The sequence below is a fragment of the Cyprinodon tularosa genome, unplaced genomic scaffold (assembly GCF_016077235.1).
Source record: "Cyprinodon tularosa strain WSP-4 unplaced genomic scaffold, ASM1607723v1 ctg416, whole genome shotgun sequence".
NCBI lineage: Eukaryota > Metazoa > Chordata > Actinopteri > Cyprinodontiformes > Cyprinodontidae > Cyprinodon > Cyprinodon tularosa.
The window spans coordinates 114,984-139,922 of NW_024039137.1; the positions used below are offsets into that span (position 1 = coordinate 114,984).

At 38.0% G+C, this 24,939-nt stretch overlaps 2 protein-coding genes across 5 annotated transcripts; both read right to left on the bottom strand.

The window, feature by feature from the left end:
• Window positions 1–983: 983 nt before the first annotated feature.
• On the bottom strand, window positions 984–12,476 carry LOC119792243 (potassium voltage-gated channel subfamily H member 6). 4 transcript variants are annotated; one of them, XM_038298810.1, is made up of 12 exons: window positions 12,300–12,476; window positions 11,898–12,044; window positions 10,043–10,468; window positions 8,390–8,783; window positions 6,466–6,665; window positions 6,112–6,364; window positions 5,832–6,025; window positions 4,664–4,769; window positions 4,282–4,533; window positions 2,601–2,772; window positions 2,172–2,376; window positions 984–2,063 (listed from the first exon to the last, which is right to left on the bottom strand). In XM_038298810.1, exons 2-12 carry the CDS (start codon window positions 12,021–12,023, stop codon window positions 1,767–1,769), a joined length of 2,625 nt encoding a protein of 874 aa, XP_038154738.1. In that variant the 5' UTR covers window positions 12,024–12,044; window positions 12,300–12,476; the 3' UTR covers window positions 984–1,766. The 4 variants fall into 4 exon arrangements, with proteins under 4 accessions (XP_038154738.1, XP_038154737.1, XP_038154736.1 ...); XM_038298809.1 differs by having other exon boundaries at window positions 4,664–4,772; XM_038298808.1 differs by having other exon boundaries at window positions 985–2,063; window positions 6,451–6,665.
• Window positions 12,477–17,025: 4,549 nt separating this feature from the next.
• Window positions 17,026–22,422, bottom strand: LOC119792236 (translational activator of cytochrome c oxidase 1). Its single transcript, XM_038298794.1, has 5 exons — window positions 21,937–22,422; window positions 21,205–21,311; window positions 20,529–20,662; window positions 20,050–20,212; window positions 17,026–17,996 (listed from the first exon to the last, which is right to left on the bottom strand). The coding sequence occupies exons 1-5, from the start codon at window positions 22,187–22,189 to the stop codon at window positions 17,787–17,789; spliced, it is 867 nt and encodes a 288-aa protein (XP_038154722.1). The 5' UTR covers window positions 22,190–22,422; the 3' UTR covers window positions 17,026–17,786.
• Between the last annotated feature and the right edge of the window lie 2,517 nt (window positions 22,423–24,939).

Genomic DNA, 24,939 nt, shown 5'->3' on the forward strand with positions numbered 1-24,939 from the left:
AATACTAAATACAAAGACCTGATTATGTATTTCAAATAAGCTTCATCATACAAATGTATATGCCTTATGTGAGGGTTATTTAACAGAATTCAATTAAAATTATCAAGAAGAAAATGTGGGGGAAAATGTTTGAAATATTGACATTTTTGATGTAAATGTGGCGAATAAAGATCCACCTGCAAGCACTCATGTTGGCTTATAAAAGTATTCAAAGCTGTTGAACTTCTGTAACTTTACAGCTTTGGAAGTGATGTATAATGAAGAAAATTGATCATTTAAAAAACTATCAGAATACAGTACATAATATTTTAACATTTTTCATCCATGTAAAAAAAAAACTATGCTTTCTAATCACAAACTTGATGCGATTAATATATATAAACATTGAATTATATTGTTAAAATAAAGTTGTTTTTATTGTTACAGCCTAAGATGTTTACCTTATCTTATGCAGATTGGATAGTTTAGTAATTATGCATCAATGAGAATGAAATGAAAATGTTCTGTTCAGAGGGGAGAAGGAATTTGATCCAATTGAGGAGGAACTGCAGGGGTACTGGACCCTCCAGGGAAACAAAGTGAACCACATTTAGGCAGTTTTTAAAAAATGTTTTACAGCACTAATGGCTGTTTTTTGGACAGTAGGCTAATAGGAAAGGGGATATGAGAGTGGGGGAGAGACATGCGGCAAAAGACCACAGGTCAGATTTGAAGCCGGGTCGGCCACGTCAAGGACTAAGGCTTCCATACATGGGTCATGTACGCTAACAACTGTGCCCCCAAAGCACACCCAGGCAGGTTGAAAAGCACAATTACTGAAATATCTAGAACCACAAAAGATCTGACAAAACACAAAATCCTGACTTCAAGGGTTTTCTTTCTAACAAGAAAATGTTTTTCTAAAAATATCTTTTTGATCTTTAGAAGCAAACTATTGGGTCCATATTACAAATAAAAAACAGTAAAAAAGTAAAAAGTTTGTGATAAATGTGTGTTATAATAGCTTTATATATTCTTCAAACATTAAATAAAATTTTACAGATATCTCTGTATTCAGCCACTTTTATTTTGTTTTTCTAGGAGTCCAATCAAAAACCTTCAGATGGAAACAATTGGTGAATAATGTGTTAGGACATCGTCAATCAGAGAAGCAGCCAAGAGGCCCATTGTAACTAGAAGAGCTGCAGAGATGCACGGCTCAGGTAGGAGAATCTTACATTCATTTTCATGCTCTAATCAAATCACATCTTAACGGATATCACATATATAATTTCAAGTTTGCACTAAACTATGTAGGGGAGTCACAAATCATATGAATCAAGACTGAATTATCTGACCCGTTCAAAACCGCATGTGTATAAAAAAAAATGGAAAGAAAAAAAACTGCATTTGACCCTGAATTGAGAAAATGAAATCTGATGAGACTGAATGAAAGGAGTTAATTAGAAGATAAAGGGAGACTACAAATAATTAGTGGGAGGTTGAACTTGCACCAAGATACTCTTGGTATTTAGGTATTTTTGTTTGATTTTACAACTATGCACTACTTTGTGTTGGTATTTCATATTAAATACCAATAAATCCAAACAAAGCTTGAGGTTGTTACATGAAAACACTAATGGCACCTTTACAAGGCACTGCATGTAATTTTTCCCGTTCACGTGTTGACCGATAGCTGCTGGAAACAAAACAGGGTAGATTTCTTGTATGACTTCTGTCCAAAACCTGAGAGAAACTTTGAGTCCTTTCCAGGTGAAGCCGACCAATCAGGTTGCAGGCAGCACCGGGTCTGAGGTATGTTTCTGGATCTCAGCCCGTCCTGTGGTCAGGTCCAGGTTCACCGGTAAAGAGGGGTAGCGGACCGTCTCACACAGTCTAGAGTGGGGTTCAGGTACTGATTTGGGGATTTTCTGTGTTAATGAGGAGGCTAAACCAACACAAGTCTCAGTTTCAGGGGTGACAGTCATAAACGTGGTGTCATCAGAGGCTGCTGTCATGTGGATGCCACTGGATAAGGACTCCTGAGACTTCTTAGAGAATTTAAGATCCACCTGGTCCAATATCTGAGTTAAAGGGAGAGAAAGAAAAAACTAAGATTATTCTGTGACTTTTATAAAACATTAATCCAGGTCAAAATATGTCCTTTATGGTCCTTCAGTTGGGTTCCATACCTGTTTGGATACCTTGCTGTCCATCTGATCTGGGGAATCTGGATAAATGCTGTGCAATACTGGAGCCCCAGTCCCATACAGAGAAGATGAGTCAATGGGCAGCGTACTGGGTGACACGGTGCTGTATGCTGGGGGAACTGGAGCAATCTGTCTCTGTAGAAGCTGGAGAATGACGTTGATGTCGGCCGTCATACGAGTTTCCAGCCTATGGAGTTCACAGAGAAAGAACTTAATGACCTCCATGACTACCAGTATGCAGATTAGAGCTTTGCCTCAGGTGATTTAAGGAAACCATGGCAGCTGGAGCTGTTCACTAACAGAACACACTGGAAAATACTGCAAGTACATTGTCTTAGAATAGGAAAAGCTCTTAAATTAGATTTAGATGAAGCAGGAAGGAGGTAATTAACTGATCTGTCAAAAGCTTACCTGTTAAGCTGTGACTGGAGGACTTCAAGTTGAGATTCAAGCTCACTTGGCCTCTCCTCTGCGATCAGTGGTGGGGCGTTTGGGTTATCGATGGAGGAGGATAAAACATGACTAGAAACCTGTTGCTGTACTGGCCAGTATCGATACATTCCTGGCAGATCCAAGGGTGAACCTAAGAAAAACAGAAAGGAGAGCTAATAAATATCATCTGGGGAATCACGGAAGCGCAGGAATGTCAACAATTTAGCAGCAACAATAACTGTTATGATTTTATGTCTATGTAAAATCTTTTATCTAACAGGTATCTCATTGGAGACAAAAAAAACACACACTTCTCAATTATAGCTGTACATAATCTGCAAATCTTTTATCTGCTATTATCTGTCATTTATCCTGTATTATAACCTCACTAATATATATATATATAATCCATATCCTAACTCTCCGTTATCATCTGTATATAGCTTCAATATTTATTCATTTTATAGCCTCTTACAATTACTCTCTGTTTTTATATACCATTCATAGTCAATACATACATATTCTCTCTGCACATGTAAGTAAATATTTATATCCTGTATATCACTTCTGGATAGATACAAACTACATTTCGTTGCTTTGTACTTGTGACAGTGTAATGACAATAAAGCTGAATTCTTTTTTATTCTAAAAATATCTGCCAGAAAAACATTATAAAGCAAATTGTTTGTTGTTAATTGTGCCAATTTATGTAAAGTTTTACAATAAATCATCAAACATTTCTTCATTTTTAACAGTTTAAATATAAAAAAGATCACATTTACAAAATACCTAAATGTACTGGAAATCATGCCGGATTTAATTTTTTCCACCATGAAATAAAAAAGAAGAAAAGTAAAACTTTATTCAAATTAGAAATGATGGGTAAAAATATCAGTAAAAATTGCTTTGAAAAGCTATAAAATACATGATAAGGTCAATAAATCAAGATGCATCACCTGTTAGATTTGATTTTTTACCAACTTAATTGTTGATATTGATTTTACATAAATATAAATTTAAAGACTTGAAATGAACAGGAAAACCTAATGTCATATACTGCCATTAAACATGTGCATGATTGGTAAATATAGTGTAAAGGGCTTTGGATTCCTGTGACTGTACCATTATTACAATTGACATTTTAACAGTAAACAAGGTAATGTAAAGAGGGGAGTGGCGGCCTAGTGGTTAGGGCATAGGGCTTTGAATCCTGAGATTGGCACTCTGGGTCCCTGAGCAAGACCCTTAATCTCACACTGCTCCCCGGGCGCTGCACAATGGCAGCCCACTGCTCCCTAAGTGGATGGGTTAAATGCAGAGATAAATTTCTCCAATGTGAGATCAATAATGTTCAATTCAATTTAAATACTAAAAACGTATTTATAGATCCGTGTGCAAAAAAATGCATTTTGAGTGGGATTCCATGGTACCAGGTAGTTAAATGGACACAGAGTTCAAGGACATATTAAAAATTTGGAAAAAGAAAATTCCCTCAATGAAAAACCTGGCCAAATTGTGTGAAAGATGCAGAACCAAAGCTAAAAGGAGACAAAAATGAAGGTGAAGAGAGATTCCTTACGATACAGTCATATAAATCCATGTTGGAAATCCATGTTTAAAATGCAACATTTATGCAAACATAATCAAGACTCTGATCTACCTTGTTGACTCTGGTCCCTCCCCACCGAAGGGCCACTTAGAGGCAGCTGTAGAGCCACAGAGGGGGAATATTGCCGACTGGAATCTTCAGTGGGACAATGCTCCAGTCTGGAGCTTTGAGTGTTGGGCTTCGACAGACCCTCACTGGACCGAGAACAGGAGGAGTCACAGCTCCAGGGGTCCTCCCAGCTGGCCTGAGGAGGTGAGTGATGGCAGGAGCGATGAGGGTACGTGTCTTCATGATCGATTCCATCTGAGCATGACAGCAAAGCAGTCATTCTATCAATGACCCATCTCACCATTGCAGCCACTACATTTAAGGTAGAAGGAGTAATGCTGGAAAATATGTAATTACAGCTTTATTTAAAGTGACGTTTAATTACCTGGTCTTATTCTGCAGTCAAGCGAGTGGACTTTGTGCCTCGGTTTGTGGCGATATTCATCATCCTCCCCAGATTCATCAGTGATTATTGGAGGCATTTGATCAGTCTGCTAATCACATTATCCAGAGTTAAATCATCACATATAAAACTTTGTAAAATACCCCTAAAACCTTTCTGCATTTTTTCAAGGAGTTTGAAATAGAAAACAAAACAAGAAGGATAAATGTTTGCTTTTTTCTTACTGATAAAAGTCCTAAATGTGTCAAATGCATTTGTGTTCAGCTCGCTTTTCTGTTAAATCCCTGAATAAAATGCAGCCTCTTACCATCAGAAGTCACAAAAATGAATAAAAAATGAAGTCAGCAAAAAGAAAATAAATAAATAAACGTTTGTGTTGTGAAGGCCTAAAAAGCCTGGAAGCATATTTGAGCTATGGGATGTGGTAGAAAAATGTTAAAGTTATTAAAGGTTTTTAATATCTGACATAGCTCTGTTCAGTCAACAGATATAACAGAACTGCAAATTTAAAAAAAATGATCATCTAAAGTGACAGGCCAGACAATAAGGACAATTTTTACAGAAGCAGCCAAGAGGGCCATGATATTTGTTGAAAGGATGAATATTCCCACTCTGAAACAGGGTGGTGGCAGCATTATGCTGTGTTGATGCCTTTCTTCGATAGTAAAAGGGGGCCCAGTAAGAGTTGATTAAAAGATGGATGAAGCTAAATGCAAAGAGATTCTAGAAGAAAACCTGTTAGAGGAAAGACAACAGTAGAGACTGGGCCAGAGATTCAGCCTCATGGAGCTGAGAGACGCCAAACACAGGGAGATTTAAAAAGGACATTTAGATCAAACTGTAATCATGTGCTAAAATGACCCAGTTAAAGCCAGATCGAAATATTACTGATTATTTAAGGCATGTATTAAAAACCTGAGTGCAGAACAGCTAGAACAATACCCAAATAATTCCTCTGAAGGTTAGCTCCCAATCACAATTATGCACCACTTTGTGTTTATACCGGTAATAAAAATACATGGACCACCGTGTGAAATGTTGTACTAGTTATAAGAACTCCTGTGGAATTTTCCCTGACTATTTATAACTTTTATCTTATTTTTTCCATTTTCCATTCATTGCTTTTTATAGAAACCAACTGGCAACGTACATCTCGCAGGTTATAAGTGATCTCCAGGTTTCTCCAGAAGTTGTCTGCAAAGCTTGGGTACATATCCAGAACGTCGAGGAGGTCTTCCCTCGGAATCCGATGGAGGTCGCAGTAGGTGATGGTGTACACGTCTGCGTTGGACCGTCCCGGCTCATCATACAGGTGGATAGGCTCGCCGAATATGTCATTCTTCTCTACAGGAGGATAGACGCATTTTTAATTGGTTTTTAGAGGAAGAATGTTTGATCATTGTTTCAAGATTAAAGTTAGATTTTTGTACCTAATAAAGCTACAACAACATAATTCTTCATGACTTGGATGGAACCACGTGAGATAAAGAAGAGAGAGTCCAGGAAGTCTCCATAGTGGATCAGAGTGTCCCCTGGAGGTGCATGGACTGTCTTGATCCTCATAGCTAGGGTCCTCAGACACGCTTGGCTCCCTCCACAGAAAGCCTTGCAGTTCTGCAGCAAAGAGCGATTTAGGTGCAAACAGATGTCTGCCTGCAAGGACTCCGGAAACCCCTTCAAGACCTTAAAAAAACAACAACATCAAAACCGTCCTCATGTCAGCGCTAAAACGCGTGAATACAGATTATTGGTGCTACAGGAGGACACACCTTTGATCTACTCACAGCATTCATGTCTATGCCATTTGTGTAAGACCAGGCATGCTGGAAGTACTCCTCCAGTCGTTGGCGCAAACCACCAGGAATTTGGTGGAAGCGAATGAACTCTTTGACCCGCAGCATTTGGGTGTGATAGCGGGTCGTGCCAGAATAAAGCCTCTGGATGATAGCAGACACATTTCCAAAGATACTGGCGTACATAAGAGCTGTGACAGAGTAGGGAAAAAAGAAACGATAAGTCAGCTGCAGTTTATTCTTGAAAAGGCAAGTGAGCATTGCCTTTACAAGAGTATCGTTCATTTCAAGTAGACAAGTACAGTTGTAGCCAATAAGAAGCTGGCTCCCTCCTCCACTGTAACCAGGCAACAAATCTTGCCCTACAATATGGCTCGTTAGGATCTGTCAGGATTCCTTTTGGTGTTTCAATGATTTTTAAGGAGTCCAAACTTTGTTTAAAATAGGGGGAAAAAGATGATTTTAATTATAATAAATTGACTTTATTGATCTGACTCTGAAGAAATGTACTCTGAATTTAACCCATCCCCTTGGGGAGCAGTGGGCTGCCATTGTACGGCGCCCAAGACGCAGTATGAGGCTAATTTCAGCTGAATTTTTTTGCAGCTGAATTTTTGTCTGGTGAATTTTTACTAAATAAAAATTGCGTGTAAGGAATTCAATGTCTAAAAAAATTCAGTGTTTAAAATTTGTTGTTAAAAAAATTCAGTGTTTAAAATTCGATTTAAAAAAAAGGCAGATTCCAATGAGACTGTTTCTTTCATAGCCCAGAGACCCAGAATGGAGAACTGGGTTCTTGCAACCAAATGCGCACAACTCTAGAGATTTAAATGGATAAAATAAGGAAGTATTTCTCTGTTTTCCTTTGCTCCCTCATTATTCTGGCACTAACTAAAAAAAGAAAAGATTTAATATACTATTATAGACTTTAAAGAAAAAAAAGTGTATGTCAAAAATTTGAAATATAATAAACTTTATTAAGGCTTTTAGTTTAGATTTTTCCTCTTCATATTTCAGGGGTGTGCCTTAGTCACTTTTATGTGCATTTCTATTACTGTTTGTCAGAGGTCACAGATTAAAATCTTCCTACACTGCAAAAACAATCTTAATATGAGTGAAAAGATTCTCCAAATTCAAATTCTTTATTTACCTGTAATTTCAGTGGGTAAATTAGATGATCTGCCAATGGAATGAGTCTTAAAATAAGATAATTAGATATGATGCACTTGAATTAAGAGACTGCAGCTGTTTTCTTATTTTAAATGTAAATTGTCTTATTCCATTGGCAAAGAAAATTGACCAATTTTACATTAACATTTTTTGCACTGCAACATTGAAATCACATAAAAAAATCAAAAAGAAAATCAAAATGGTTCAGGTACATCTACTTTATAGATTGATAATGGTGCAATTTGTAGTTTTAAACTATTATTCCCTCTAAATGTTCTTCATTTACAGCTATAAAATATGTATTTTAGATGTAAATTGTGTTCACTGGAAAAATTCAAAATCGAGATAAGTCATTTTTTTCTTACAATAAGTGCATTTGTTTTTGGATTGAGGAGGTAAAATATACATTTTGCCAATGGAACAAAACAATTTACACTTAAAATAAGAAAACACAATAGTATTGTCTTATTTCAAGTGCATATTATCTAATTATCTTATTTTAGGAAAAAAAAAACTCATTCCATTGGCAAACTATCTCATTTAACTACTCCAATTAAGGGTAAATACACTTAATTTAAGAATTTAATATTTATTTCTAGATCGTTTTTCCAGTGTGTTTACACCTGTGCAACAAAATATTTCATATTTTAAGCAGACTGGGACAATCTTTCAGCTTCTAATTGATTCTGTAGTTGTTTCTTTGTCTAGCAGCTCAGACATTCCTATAAAGTAGAATCCAACTCACATCCAATCACCATGACGCAGATGGAGAAGATCTTCTCAGAGTTGGTGTTTGGCGAGACGTTTCCAAACCCCACGCTTGTCAAACTGCTTAAGGTGAAGTAGAGGGCTGTGACGTACTTGTCCTTTACCGACGGGCCAGAGGTGGCGTCACTTTCATTGTACGCCTTCCCTACCTGTTCGGCCAGGTTGTCTAACCAGCCGGTCTCCGTGTATGGCCTCTCCACAAAGCCAATGGCGTACCAGATGCAGGCCAGCCAGTGGGCGATGAGCACAAAGGTGCACATGAGCAAGAAGAGGACAGCAGCCCCGTATTCAGAATATCGGTCTAGCTTTCTGGCCACGCGGACCAGCCTCAGAAGCCGAGCTGTTTTCAGCAAGCTTGTTAAGGTCACCATCTTTGTTTTCAATGGGTAACAGAAAAAACAAAAAAACAATGGTAGAGTTAGATCAAATAATCTGACATGGTATTCCATCCTCTTGAACTTCCTCACCTTTTAATTATAGTATATTAGGACTTAGGTGTTTTATTGGGATTGTGTGAGTCAAACACAAAGTAGCTCATAAAAAGCAACAGATACACGTTTTTTTTTTTCAGCAAAACATGGGTTAGTACTTTTTAATATAGATGCACCGATCAGATAGATCTGAGTGTACAGTTCCCCTTTATTAACAATGTTTATGTCAATGCTACAGCCTTCACTCACATGGCATAATATCAATCATGCATTCATCAGTAATTGATCGGTCAGTAATCTGATCATTCATCAGAGTTAGATTGGTATCAGGTAAAAAAATGCACGTGAATAACCCTGTATCCTGTTCCGAGAGGGAACACCTATTAAATTATGAACTATTAATGTTAGAACTGTAAATATACAGTCATATATCTATATTACTACTTTCTTTTTATGTATTTATTAATGTTTTTCAAGGCTGCACTTTATAAATTGTCTAGAGCTGTTTTAAATAAAATTTTGTTTTTGGTTTACATTCATACAAAATGACAAAATAAATCTCTCTTAGTCTAAATCTAAGTCTAAACATGTGACAGAGCATGCAGGAGCCCATTTCTCCTCATGCATGCTTTGTTTAAAGTTTGCTGTTTGCATCGCTCATGCAAGCTTACGTTCCAAAAGAAGATTTGAAATTTTTCTATTATGTCAGACTCACCACAGGCAAGTGAAAATGGGGACGAGCACGTAGGATAGCCTTACGTAAACATATCACCAGAATGATCGACAATTAGGAGAATCACTTATTTTGATGATCCACCTGGAAAAAGAACATCCTCCGCCATACCTTTTAGCATTGTCATTATTTTAGCTCCTCCCACCTTTCCTTCAACTCTTAAAGCTTCTCTGTACCTGCAAATGACAGAATCCCACATCATGACACTATCACTACCATGTTCAATAGAGGGATGCTGTATTCAGGATGTTTTCTGCCACACAATGTTTCCATGTAGATTAAAAAGAGGAATATTTTGTTCCGTTTAATCGGATAATATTCTTTTATGTATTACTTTAAAAGTATGCTCTACTTTGTGCTGGTTTAATACATACAATCCCAAATAAAACACAAAATAGGGAAGAATTATAACCTTTTTGTAAAAGAACTGCATAGCAAAATATGGCAAAGAAACCAGTATTGTCACCTCATCAGACCCAGATCTGGACATGAGAAGGTCAAAGGGTGTTGCTGCAAGCAGATCAATCGGAAACCAGCCCTTGATGTAATGCTTGGCTATCCGGCTCGGCTGCGTTACCACCACGTCATTGTGGTCCACATACGTAGTGTGAAAGTTAATGATTATGTCCACAATAAACAGCACGTCCACCATGAGGTCCGCTACATTCAGAGGGTTACAGGTGTAGCCACATCTCCTTTGCCGTAGGTTGCCATGTTCGTCCAGCAGGAAGGCTGCTGAGTACGGAGTAAAAACAGCTGTGTAGAGGACTAGGAGGAGAATAATCCAGTCCCAAAACGCTTTGAAGGGGCTGTAGTGAAGCAGGATCCACCAAGCCGTCTCTGGCACCTGCAGCTTGTATTCGGGAAGGACGTCTGACTCCAAAGAAAGCACCTACAGATAAAGGATTATAATATTCTCATCTATTGACATTCATGGTTGCTTATTAATGCACATTAACATCCAATGCACAACTTTATTAAATAGTTTGACATCTAATGTCTCACTGAACTAAGAGTACCAACAAGACCTTTCTAGAAGACATTATGTTCTCGTGTTCTTTTGTTTTGTCCCTGTAGGTATAAAAGCTTGACCATGCAGTAAATTGTAACCCGTGGAAAAAGTCAAGATGTCAAAAAGAGGATTTACTTGAAGACATGATGTCATCAGTGTCCTTTGATAGATTTTGTCCAAGCTGACTGTTGGGCTGTGAGGATGAACTGAGCTGAGTTCATCGCCTAATTTCTAATCAACATTTGTTTTCCTGAAAAATACCCCTGACCTTCCAGCCATGTCTGTTAGCCATATGAATCCATAAATTACACAGATAGATCATCCGATAGACGGGAACTGGAAGGTCATAGGTTGATGCATCCTGTTTTTTTTTTAAGCATTTGTTTAATGTCCACAGTCCAGCGATGCAGAACTGTAAGGCCCCGAGGGGGGGCTTTGCTGGTAAACACTCATAGCTCTAGATTGAACTGTTGGACAATGCATCTTTATTAACAACCAAGCCGCCCACTGATTTTTCCATTGGAGGGTTAATTAGCATCAGCTCCTGGTTTCTCCTCTAGTTCAGAGAAGGTAGCTCTAATTACGCTGAACTGTGATGGCTCTGAGTCACAGGAAGAGCAACGTTTCCTGGTGAATAAGTGAGTTGGTGAAGTCAGACATAATCCATCCTGGGTCTCTGAACACTAAATCCTCATAACCTTTTTTTTCATAGAAAGATGGAAAATCCAGACCAAAGCCGGTTGAATATTTCAGCACATGCATCCAGTCTAGGCCTGAAACAATCGGATTAATCGTGATTAATCCATTATTGGAATAATCGTCAACTAATTTAGTAATCAATTAATCATTAACTGGAGTATAGAGACTGTGAACACACCTTTAGCTGACAGAGCGACCCACTTAGAGCAGTAGATATACCAAGAAATATGTAAACATTAAGCATTTAAGATAAAAAAATGTTTTTGTCTATCAATATTATTACTCCTTCAGTGAGAAAGTTTAAGTTTCACCTGGTTTTTATCTTTGAGGAACCTTTGACTCTCCGATTATTAATCGATTAATCGGAAAAAAATTATCAACAGATTAATCGATTTGCAAACTAATCGTTAGTTGCAGCCCTAATCCAGTCCCAATTTAGCCTTAAAAAAGACACTGAAAGTCCAGCTTGTTTGACCAATTTTATCAGTCAGAGCAAATTTCCATTAAACAACAAAAACACTGATGTTATTTTCACCTTCAACCTTTTAAACATACTTTCATTTTTTATTTAATTGTTTTTCATAGAAGAAGAGCTTCTCGCCCCTCATACCTGCGTGACCTTCTCTGTGACGTTCTGAGCGTGATCCTTTCCCTGTGGGGGGCTCAGCAGCTCCATCCTGGGTGATGAAAGCGAACAGCATTCAGGGCTCCTGATGGGCGGATCCTCACCCTTCATGGGAGCAGATCTAAACCTTGGCTGGATGAAAGAGGATCAACAAAATATGACCAAAGATACATTCTTAGATCTGATCTTGTACTTTTTAACATTCATTATAATTATTACATTCCAAGACTTTATTATCTATATGTTCTGGCTCTATAGCCTACTGTCTTTTAGTGTGATTTTCTTAAAAACAGTTACCAGTACAGGCCTATGATACTCATTAATACAGCTATTATCTTAGTAGATCATCAGATCTTTACCTTATATGAATAAATAAACAGAACATACCTGATTGGGATCAGAAAGTTAGATTGTTGTTAATCTTAATCCGTAAAAAATCTGTGTTATTTTCCGTCCTCTAGACTTCTGGAATAATGTTTGGGGGGAACAAAGTCTCTTCTTGTTGCCACCGTATGACTGCTGTTGTCAGTGTTAAACCCCCTGTTCTGGCTGGCACAAAGCAGAGGACTGCCCCGCAGCACGCCTATATTGGAGGCCAATCGATGCCACGCTGAAGTTCACAGGAAGCAAGGGGAAAATCAATGCTGGGCATTGATGGTAACGCAGTGGGGAGACAGACACAGGGTTTCCCTTTTAACATCCCATCAGCACAGTGATGTTCTTGGAAGGCGTTTGATTTGATGAGTAAATTTAATTATCCGTTACATAAGGGAGTTAATGTTAAAGGATCACATGTAACCGTAGATTCATTTCATTACTGCTTATGCTTCTTATTTTGGTCGTCATTGACTCTGGTGCTCACAATATAACAATATGAGAAGGTAATGATCCATTATGACATTACGCTATAGTGACCTTTAGCTATACCTTCAACATCAATGCTTTTATGTCAGTTCAAAGCTGTAAAAATATGTTTTAAGAAGGAATGTATATGTTCAGCTGTGAAGAAGATGGATGAATGCTCTACCATTTTTTCTCTATCAGTTTTCATTGTTTATGTATTTATTTTATGTAATAAATACAGAGGCTCACCAAAGTGAGTACACCCCTCACATTTCTGCAGATACCTCAACATATTGTCACTAGCTTCTCTTTATTGGCTTCCTGTTAAATCCAGAATAGAACTTAAAACCCTTCTTCTCGCATATAAAGCCTTAAATGGCCAAACTCCATCTTATATCAGAGATCTGATTGTTCCTTATGTATATGCTTATGCTTATATATTCCTAAAAGAGCACTTCACTGTCATTCTGCAGGTTTACTAGTGGTTCCTAGAATTTCTAAAAGTCGAATAGGATGCAGATTTCCTAATTATCAGGCTTTCTCCTGTGGAACCTAACTACCAGTTTTAGCCTGTGAGGCAGTCATCCTGCCTACTTTTAAGGCTAGGCTTTAAACTTTCCTTTTTGAAACTTATAGTTAGAGAGGCTCAGGTTATCCTGGGCTATCTCTATAGTTATGCTGATATAGGCTTAGACTGCTGGAGGACATAGGGACCCCTTTTTCATCATTCTGCTTAATTTTATCTCAGTTCTCCCACTGCAGAATTTCTTAGTTCAGTCTTTAGCATTATGCTCTCTGTTTTTTTTTTTATCATAGTAGCTTCATCTGGTCTATTGCTGTTTGACTGTGACACAATTCTGTAGAGAAATAGCAGCTATGCTGCTGCCATCAACACCTTTGTTTATAGAAGTTCAAGATCGACCTGTTTTTCAGTGTAGTCCTGTTTCTCTGACTGTGACTGGCTAGATATGCTCTTTGCATCCTGATATGGGAGCTGGCTCGGACCTCATGTTCCTGGCTGTGTTTTCTGGACGAGGCCGCCTGTGGAGCTGGTTGATAGTTGCCTTTTGTATCCCTGCTTCTTTTTGTATGTCTGCTTCTGTCTCCTCCCCAGTTGGCCTCTGCAGACGCAGATGGCTGCTCACAGCCTGGTTCTGGTGGAGGTTGGTCTGGTTGAACTGTAAAGTGCCTTGAGATGACATGTGTTGTGAATTGGCGCTATATAAATAAACTAAACTGAATATCTTTACATAGGAACAACACTGAAGAAATGTCACTGCACTCAATAAAAAGTTGTCTGTGTTCAGCTTATATACGTAATAGTATAAATGTATTGTTCCCTCAAAATTACACAATATACAGACATTAAACAACATTAAAAGCCAAACTCCTCATAGCAAAAGTGAGTTCAGTCCTTTTTGAATGTTCCTGAAGGGTCATTATTTTGACCAGTACCAGAACTGCCTTAACTCTCCTGGGCATAGCGTTTACCAGAGCTTCCCATGCTGCCACTGGAACGCTCTCCTATTTTTCCATAACATCATGGAGCTTGTGGATATTCAAGAGCTTCCCACCCCTAAACCTTCCTTTCTGGGTTGTTTTCGTGCCCTTAGACCCAGTTTCTGGAGTGAGGGGATCGTGTTTTCCAGTTTTTTTTAACTGATTCCTGAATGTGTTAAAAGTGAAGCATTCTCTGATAGTGAGATGGATGCTGATCCAGATGTTACCGCTCCCTACTGAAAGAACAATCTGGCTCAAAAAATGCTGGATCAAGTAGGCCACTGTGCTGCAGCTCAGTTTAAGTGTTTTGGCAATCTTCTTGTACCACAACGTCTTTTAAGATCCTCAGAGAGTCTTTGCAATGCTGGAGCTGTCAGTGACCTGTATGAGAGAGTATGTAGGAGCTGTACTACAAAACTGAAGACACCTGCTCCCTACGCACAGCTGAGACCCTGTTGCACTAATGTGTTTCATAATATTTTGGAGGGAAAATGACAAGCAGTGCTCAGTTTGGACATTTAGGGGCCTGGCCGGTTCTAGATAGGGGGCAACAGGGCCCAGAGCCCCTGTAGAAATGGTCCTGGTCCCAGTTATGGCCCCTGTACTGAAGACATAATACTGAAATAAAATCTAATGATGATATGCACTAGAACAGACATAGTGATTTATAAATCCATTGGAGTCATTTCATGATTCTCTTCATTTTGTTTTAATTATGATTCTAAATCAAAGGTAATAGTTTCAGTCATACTGAGTTAGGATCCCAGTTTTCATCTGCTAAATGTTATTTTGAACCACATTTTTAAAAAATGACTCGAATTTTCATGGGTTTAGTTAAGTTCTAATTCTGATTTGATTAAAACTCATCATTTACATTTAAAACAAGTCATAAATATCTAATATTCCTGAATTATACATTTTTATCTTTTAGTAGATATTTATCCAGCACTTATTTTTTTCTTATAACTTTTTTTCTCCATTTAATGGCTTTTGTGTAAAGTAAAATTAATTACAGATTTCAATTGAAACAATGTGAAATTTTATTTAAACTAAATGACGTGAAATTTCCCTTCATTCAGTGGTGAGCCAAAATTAACACTTTGATTTTGCAGCTCTCCTAATTAGGGCTGGGTACCGAACTTCGGTACTTTTATGGTACCGACCGAAATGCTTCGGTTCTACAGAGTATCGAAACATGCCTCGTCTTTCGGTACCAAGTTTCGGTGATTGGCTGGAACACTTAAGGTGATTGCGTCATCCAGGAAAAATACACAGGTGGTCACGCCTACAGCCAGGGTTCATGTGTATCTTTTGTGAACTGGTTGCAGCGTCGCGGAACCCCTTTAAAATGCCCCCCAGGTCAAAAGTGCGGCTTCACTTTATTAAGACTGATGCTAATAGTGCGCAATGCAATACATCGTGCACGGAAATAATTTAAGAGCAGAAAGTCGCTCTGTGTTTGACTGCAAGAAGAGCGGACCGCAGCCAGCGCGACCATCCTCCTCTCAGCAGCCCGTGGGCAGAGCAAAGCCAGAGCGGAGTGAATCATGCTGCTTTCAAACTGGACGCAGCAAGAGCAGCAAAATCTCGTCTGCTGCTTCATTTTTGCTGCTTGTACCAGCTTCTGACGCGCTGCTGAAGAAGCTTTGCTGCTCTGGCTGCGCGGTCGCAAAGTGGGTCAGACGCGCGTTGGGCGGAGCTACTCTATCCTTTATTTGCCTTGCAGCTATATTTGCTGTGATCAGTGGGAATAAAGTAGTTTTATTATGTTTTTAAGTGGGAAAATCCACCTGAAAACGTAATCAGTGCAGTCAGTTCATCCTGCCTTCAATATTTCTGTCAGAGCCGCTCAGACCCCCACATACCAGCGGTGCGCTGTCAGTAGGATCCCATTCAACGGGCTTGTTTGTCAGACATGGTAATTTTTCTAAAGGAAAACTGCTAAGTAAAAAGGTCCTCACAATGTAACAGTGAATATTAGACACTGAATTATTTATTTTTTTATGTAAGAGGAAAAATGTAAATGGAAAAACAGAGCTTAAAATAAAACTCAAGATTTGTACTTTTTTATGTTGTGTAATTTTCTTTTTTTTCGAATTGATATTATAAAACTGGTATCGAAAAAAGTATCGTTCAGGAACCGGTATCGAAGTGAAGGTATCGGTATTGGTACCGGAACCGAAATTTTTTTAACAATACCCAGCCCTACTCCTAATATAAATGATAAAATATTGCCCTGTTTCATGCTTTTCTATAGCCCCATGAAAACACTCTTTAGGGGTTTGGCTATTAATGTCTGTATATATTGCATTCATTTGAGGGAACACTACATTTGCACTGTTATATAAGCTATAAACAGACTTTTCATTTTGTTAAAATGATATTGCCATCATTGTTGTTCCCATGTAAAGATATACTTGACTATCTGCAGAAATGTGAGGGGTGTGCTCATTTTGGTGATATACTGTAAATATCCTAGTTTAATATGGAGGGGCCCCCAACATGCAACCTCAAAGTAACATGGCTGTCCTGAATATGAACACCACTTCCAGCCCTTTTATTTTCTCTCATTCCAGCAGATAAATGTTAAATAGCAACATCTATACAGCAATTTGTTTGAGTATATATAAAGGCACATAATGCAGGGAGTTAGTTCATCACTTTGCTTTGAAAGGATAATTATCCAGATCTCAGAGTACAAACATTAGGGTATTTTAAATGGAAATATTTGACTTCAAAGTGAAGGAAAAAAAACAAGAAAAGCATCTGATTTGATCGTCCAGCTGTATTAGAATTAAGCTGCATTATGGTGCAGTTACAGCAGGAAGGTTTTAGGTTTGCTCTCACTGTGAACGAATGGGTACTTAATTTTCCTCCCACTGTCCGTAAACATCAGTTGGCTTAATTTGTCTCTCTACCATGTTTGTTAGTATGAGTGCATGAATGGTGGTTTGTCTTGTGTCCAGGTCTCTGCTATCGTCAAGCTGGACGTTGCAAAGACGTTGCTATTAAGGAGTTCTGAGATTATCCTATTGTTTAACTGTCTGGTTGACAAATGATGTTTAAAATCAATATCAGAGGATGCAAGCCCTTTGCATTTGCTCCCCAGCTACACTGAAGACAGAGCTGACAATAAATCTGGGAAAGTTCTGTGAGTTAACCTAATTTAAGGGACGAAAAGCCAATTTATAGATTTTAGATTATGATGAGGGATAATCTATTTACTGCATCCTAGGGAAATGTTTTCATTTGAGCCTTTTACTCTTTATCAACGCTGTAACAGATTTGTTCCTGTAGCGCTAACTAAATAATATTCTTCTTGGATGGACTAATAAAAGCAACAACTCTCTCCCTAATGGTACCAAGGGTTTAATTCTTTTTAATGTTTTTCCAGGTAAAACATTGAAAACTTCTTCCTGAAAATGTCTCTTCTTTGTGGAACACACACAGCTTTCAGCATACACTCTTATTTAAAAGTATCAGATGGCAAATCCTCGGGGTATTTCAAAAATGCAGTGTCCCCCAAATGTCTCAGCTGTCGGCCTGGATGTTGTCCCACACTCTCACTACATCTGGACAGTCAGTGAGGGCCTCTATGAGAGTGGAAGCAGCTTCCATCTGCTCCTGGTCCAGAGAAGAGTGATTGCGAGGAACAAACTCCAAACCTGCAGATGTGATCTGTAATCCCAGTCCCTCCAGAGAGCCCCGCACCTTGTTTAGGTCTGACATAGCGCAGATAAACTGGGGAGAGACACACAGAACCAGCAGTTAGTATATTCATAGTCTTTCACTTCCTAAGCCTGGAAAACATTAGCAGTCAGAAAAACAGCTTGTTGTTGGGATTTAATACCACTTACTGAACTCATTTTAACCCTCTTGCTCAGAGGTCTACTACGAAAACTGTTTAAAACTGCATATGATGCATGATCTTTATTAAAATTTAATTTATTATTTTTTATAAATATCTACTACAGGGAATTTGTCACTTTTCGTAAACCACAACTTTTTTTTGTAGTTTTAAAAATAAAGTAAAACATAAAACCTTTGCAAAATAAAAAAGGACACATTTTTATTTATGAGATTTAATTTGGAAAAAAAAGGAGTTCCTAATCTGATGGAAAGAACAATGGAACTACCATCATGTTTAAAGCAATTAAATAAATGCAAAAATAAAAACAAAAAATCAGCTAAAATCAGTGTTTTTAAATTATATTGAAAAACACTGATTGGTTATTAATGTTCAGATTTTAGCTTCTTGTTTGTCATAAATAAAAAACAACTGTTTATATCATCTTGATAGGTTTTCATTTAGCAGAACAACCTCAGATGTGGGAGGTTAAAGTAATGATCAAATGGGTTTTAAATCAGACTAAAGCATAAAATACGACAACAGAGGAGTTTCATTTTTTTTACCATGATCGCCAAAACTTTAAAACAGAAAATCTTTAAAAGCTAGAATGCAAACCTAGATTATACATTTTTATAACCTACACTCATAGTTTTTATATAAATCTTTAAAGCTGCTTTAACAAGATGTCAAAACATCATTTGCCAAATAAATCTTTTAAAATAAAGGTGTTTTTCTTATCTATTTTTGTACAAATCAAACAAATGATTCAGGGGTCCAAACAAGACGAACAAGCTTTTCGTTTTTCTTTTTAACACTCACCTTTAAAACAAAATGACTCCTGTCAGGAAACAGTCCTGAAACCTTCAGGGTCATATATTTGTGGCCACAAGGAGACAGTGTTCACACTTTTGCATTTCAATCAACTCAAAGTGGCTCATATGTAGTAAATGTGACAACATAAAAAAAAAGAACTTGTGTACAGTAAATAATTTAGGTTTATCTTTAAAGGTTAAAATGGAGGTTCAGATACAGACTAAGAGATTGCACAAATGTTCCTTAAAATTATTGAATTTCATAATGTTCTAAAACTTAAAAATAGGTAGTATAGAGCTGACTGGAGGTTGGGTTTTATTATAAAAGCAGCATAACCAAGCATAAAAAATGGCTGGATAGATAATTATACAATATAAACTTCAAAAGAGTCGGTGTTGGTGTTTAAATAATTAATCAAGCCTGTTTCCCTACATTGGAATAAAACATGTTTAAATCACTTTAGGTTTTGTTTTAATATTTCCACAACTTAGGGGTCTGCAACCTGCAGCTCCGTAGCTGCATGTGGCTCTTGGGACCTTCTACAATGGCTCTTAATAGTAGCCAATAGTGGCTTCTTTTAATTAGCATGGAAAATATGTATTTTATTATTAACTTTTTCATTTTTTTTCTTTTTTACATCAAATAACACCATACCAAAAAAAATAAAATAATCATACTTCAGTTATATGAATCGTTTTATGTTTTTCCTTATTATTTAAAATGGCAACAGATTTCTCATGGCAGATATTTAACAAAAATAATATATACGGTATATTTTTTTTATTTATTTAAAAAATCATGTTATATTTTGCGACTCTAAATGAGTTTTATTAGCTGGACTCAGGGCAAAATGGCTCTTTGGATATGAAAGGTTGCAGACCCCTACCACAACTGAATGCCCACACTGTACCTGAACGCAGCACGAGTGTTCTGTTTGAAACGTCTTCCGGTTGGATGTTGCTGGCTACTGGATCTGAACCTTTTCTGATTTTTCTCCAGTACCAGAAGACATTTTAAAGTCTACAGAACGTTTCATTGCTTGGTTCATTAGTTCTGCTTATAAACTATCTGGGAAGACTTAACAGGGAGACTTTGAGTTTTGTTTTACTCTCAGCTCAATCACAGTCTAACCTTCAGCTGAAGCTTCTCCTCCTCATCCTCAGTTTCTAGGACGTCTTCAGCTCCGGCCTCGATGGCCATCTCCAAGGCTCTCTCTGCAGAGACGTTCTGAGCGGGCACCACCACCACACCCCTTCTGTTGAAATTATGCCGTGCTCCGTCGGACAGCATCCCTCTGAGGACAACAGAGTGATCAGACGGTTTATTTTCTATTCCGTCAGAGTTTAACTGATGTGTAATAATCGATTATCTTTCATTGTGGCGTAAATGCACAGAAACAAAGAGCTTTACTTCTCTTTACTTCTTTCTTCTCTTAGCTCATGTGTCATTGTCTTTCTAGAAAAAAAGGCTCCTGGAAAATTTACTTCCACTTCTCATCCACTGCTAATAAGCAGTGGATGAGAACGTACTGTCTTTGTTAAAGTTTAAGGAACCTACAGAGGGAAAAAGGCACCACAGAGGACAGCAGAAACATGAAGGGAGGTTCCGACCCGTTCTTGTTGAGCAGCCGTTTGATGTCCTGGTGAGTCCGTGAGTTGTTGTCAGTCAGAACTTCAATGAGCAGCAGACAGCCACCGGGCCCACGAGCTTCAAACATGTGCTGAGACGCTGGTTTGGCCTTCTCCTGTAGGTAGAACATGTAACATCACTTTAATGCTGTCAACACCATTTAATGAAATTAATTTCACATACAGAAAAGGTTCTGCTTTTTTTCCACTGCAGTTCCTTTAACCTGGGAGTTAGAAAAATGTCTCCAATATTTTCTTGGTTCTTGTAAAGAAGCATATAGTAAAGAAAAATCTACAGTTAAGACAAACCTGCAGCTTTCTTTGCTAAATTATAAATATAAAAGGCACCTCATCAGCATCTCATTGTAAAAATTATTTGATGATAGAAAAAAAACATGTTTCTATTTCTAAGATTGATACTTTAAGTTCTAACTCGCTTCCTTAAAAATATCTGCATACGTTTTATTTATCTTTTCTTTCTTTTTCGTTATAACTTTTACACTTTAATCATTCAGGCTGAAAATGTGTTTCGTTTCAAGTCCAACATTTTATCAAGAAATTTACTAAAAATCATCAAAAATTATTATACACACACACACACACAAAAAAAACAAAAACAAAAAAACAACTGTAGGGTAGCAGGGAGTGATGAACCTACCGCACTCTTGATCGCTGCATCTATAGATGCTTTGGGCATGTTTTTGCTCCTGCATTGTTCCAGTAGGTTGGCCAAGTTTATATTCAGGTCTGGGTTAGATCCTCCTTCTGCATATGAAAAATACATTCAAAACATATATCACCATTTACAAGAAGAAGTAAAACACACACACAACATACATATATATGCAAAATGCAAAATTTATATATGTGCTCTTTACAATTTTGGAATAACTATGTATCCATCTGTCCATTTTCCATCACGCTTATCCCTGCTGGGGTTGCTGGTGCCTATCTCCAGCTGTTAATGGGCGAGAGGCGGGGTACACTCTGGATGGACAGGTCGCCAGTCAATCCTAGACATACACCTAATTAGAATTCTTTTTTAGAGAAGCCAATTAACTTAACAAGCATATTTTTGGACTGTGGTGGGAAGCCGGAGTACCCAGAGAGAACCCACGCACAATCGGGGAGAACATGCAAACTCCATGCTGGGCCGGGAATTGAACCCAGAAACAACTTGCTGTAAGGCAACTAAAGTATACCAATTAATGATTAATCCATTATTGAGTTAGAATTAGCAGAAATTTATTTCAACAATTCATTTTTTTCTTATGTATGTAGGTATTTGTGTATACATGTAAATATATATATATATATATATATATATATATATATATATATATATATATATATATATATATATATATATATGACAGCATATGGAACTCACCCTTCACAGCTATTCTTATCAACATCCCATACTTCATGAAAATTTTTCCTCTCGCCTCATCTTTGGGTCCCTTGATGTTCTTCACCTTTGACCATTTGTTGTGTCCTGCGCACAAGGCGGAGCACAGCTGCAGCCTGCGGACAGGAGGCGTCCTCCACACCGGGGAGGCCCCGCAGGAAGCCCGCAGAGCTGTACCGACCAGTGTGGGTGAGCGCAGGGTCCGCAGAGCCCCGAGCAGCGTGGATCCCAGCATGCCCTTCACACCCACTCAGTGACCACAGAGAACACCGGTGCTCCTGCTGCACATGTGGAAACTGTCCCGCTTCCTACAGCCGCACCTCTGTGCCCTTAAACCACTCATTCAACTATAATTAACATTCATTTTTTTAAACAAAGACATAAAAAAACTTCAAGTTTGCTTACAGTTTTGACAGCTCAGGAGAAGAAAGTACAGGAAGCTGCCCTTGTTGTGAAACTACTACTTCCGAGGTGTCAGTGACGTCACACACTGACATATCAAAATAAAAGCATTGTAAAGTGACAACAAATAAAATAAAAATAGAACAATAAAGCAAACTTGGTAACTACTAATAGTTTCATTATTTTGTTGAGTTCAGCACTTTTTTATTATGATATATTTGAACTTTTAAAGGATTTTAACATAAGAAGATCGAACAAACTTACATTTATTATCATAAACTCTGATGGAATTATTCAAAACCTCAGTTTTTATGAAATCCATGTTTCAAGACACTTGAATTTATCTAAAATTAGTGCTAATCAAGTTTATCAATTCAGGTTTTCTTATCATTTCATTATTTTGCTTCATTCTTTCTCTATTCTCCCTCTGTACAGAATCTGTAAGGTCAATCTGTTACGTTATGCTCTCTCTGCTTTTTCTCATAGTAGCTTCATCTGGTCTGTTCCTGTTTGGCTGTGACACCATCCTGGAGAGAAATATCAGCTGTGCTGCTGCCATCAACACCTTTGTTTATAGATGTTGCAGATTGGACTGTTTTTCTAGTGTACTCCTGTTTCACTGACTGTGACTGGCTGGATGTGCTCTCTTCATCCTCTGACATGGGCGTTGACTCGGAGCTCGTCTGGCTAGCTGTGTGTTTCCTGGATGGGGCCGCCTTTTACAGCTGCTTTTGTACCTCTGCTTCCATCTCCTTGAACCCTAGTCAGCCTCGGCAAATAGTCGCTCACACTGAGCCTGGCTCTGCCTGAGGTTTCTTCCTGTTAAAAGGGAGTTTTTCCTCTCCACTGTCGTTGCAAGCATGCTTACTGTGAGGGATTGCATTCGAGTCAATGAGTCGATGCAATCAACTGGTTTTCCTTAGATAGAAATCTTTGAATCAATTTGACTGTATGATCTGGTAAACTGCCTTGAGATGACATGTGTTGTGAATTGGCGCTATATAAATAAACTGAACTGAATTAGTAGTAGTAGTAGCAGCAGTTGTAAAGGTCATAGTAATAAAGTTAGAGGTAATAGGACTGAAACATGAAAAAATGTCCAAAGGAATCTGACATCATCACGGGAAGAGAACTCTAGCATTTTATTTGTTTGGTTCATTGGTGGATACAATTTCCAGACGGCAGAAAATTCCACCTTCATCTGCTGAAACAATTATATACAAATACAACACCATGGGGATACCCGACCAACACACGCCACAGGAAGGAAACAAGTTATGTCAGGTCCCACAGATGGACATGCGGTGGTACAAAGTTTTGTGGCATGACAACCCCAAAACAATTTAAAAGCAAAGGGGAGGTGCTGGCTACAGGTAAGACAGTTGTTGTCCTGCTGACATGGTCTGAAAGGCCACTCAGGGAGGAAGAATTCTTCACTCCACACACAACATGGAAAAAGACAGATTAGAATTTGACAAAGTTCTTTCATTTCAAGACAAGCCATAAGTTAAAAATTCAGAAACAAAGCTGATCTACCAAATACTAATGTGATTAATGTAAATTTTTATATGTCAAAATTTTTAAGGATTCTGTAAAAACCTTCAATCATAAAATAGCTTTTGGACGGTTTGTTGTACTGTTGCTATGCTGCCATGCTGTTGCCATGAGTTTGCATGTTCTCCCTGTGCATGTATGGGCCCTCCCTTGGTACCCCGGCTCCGTCTCTCAACGTAAAAACATGACTGTGGGGTTAATCAGTGTCTCTAAATCCCCCTTAGATGTGAGTGTGTGTGTGTGCTGGTTGTCTGCGTTTTCCTGTCCAGGGTGAACCCCCGCCTTTCACCCATAGACTGCTAGAGCCAGAGTCCCATTCCTGTAGCATGGCACTTACAGTGTGAGCTACTCTCTAGATTGGCTTTTATGTAAAATGTATATAGGATACCAAGGTTTGTTTGTGTTAAAAAAGTTACATCTAGTCACATACTTTAAATTGACAGGGAGTGAACTCCAAAGAGCAGCATCCCTCACAAATAGACTGCATTAAGCAAAAGGAGGTTTTATGTAAAAGGAGCCATACAGTCGTCATCTGAGGCAGCTCCTGTTGAGCTGCTTTAGTCCAGCAGTTTATTTGCACAGTTGGCAATTCTCACCTAGAAAAGAAAAGGTTAAGCTATAGTTTAAAAACAAAAGTATATCTTTTTACAGTTACTAACATCTGGTTTTAACTGGAGTATCAGAGATAATGCCCTGTAAAAGATAGTGAGGGATTCTGAGAAAGAGCTTTCCTGTCTTCTGTGTAGCATCCACTGCAGACCTACAGGATCAGGACTCAGCAGTTTCTCCCTACACTATAAAAACAAAACAATGCTGACTGCTGTTGAAAGTTGTTTTAGATGTTTGGCCTATTTTTACTTTCCTCTGATAAAAATCTTGTCTTTTTAATTCTGCAGTGAAATTTTTTGATTTGGGTTAAAAAAACATGCCATTGTTGCAACAAAATATTATTTATTATTGAAATTCATAAAATAAACCACATAAATTACAACTATATATACAGTTTGTGAATTGTACTATATATAACTC

Coding starts and splice junctions, on each gene's coding strand:
- LOC119792243 (XM_038298807.1), bottom strand. CDS start 12,023: ATGAAGGGTGAGGATCCGCCCATCAGGAGCCCTGAATGCTGTTCGCTT. Junction 2,773..4,281: donor GAGGGACCAGAGTCAACAAG/GTAGATCAGAGT, acceptor TGTTTTTCTTAG/GTTCACCCTTGGATCTGCCA. Junction 2,064..2,171: donor ACAGCAAGGTATCCAAACAG/GTATGGAACCCA, acceptor CCTTTAACTCAG/ATATTGGACCAGGTGGATCT.
- LOC119792236 (XM_038298794.1), bottom strand. CDS start 22,189: ATGCTGGGATCCACGCTGCTCGGGGCTCTGCGGACCCTGCGCTCACCC. Junction 20,663..21,204: donor ATGCAGCGATCAAGAGTGCG/GTAGGTTCATCA, acceptor TTCTACCTACAG/GAGAAGGCCAAACCAGCGTC. Junction 17,997..20,049: donor AGGAGAAGCTTCAGCTGAAG/GTTAGACTGTGA, acceptor GTCTCTCCCCAG/TTTATCTGCGCTATGTCAGA.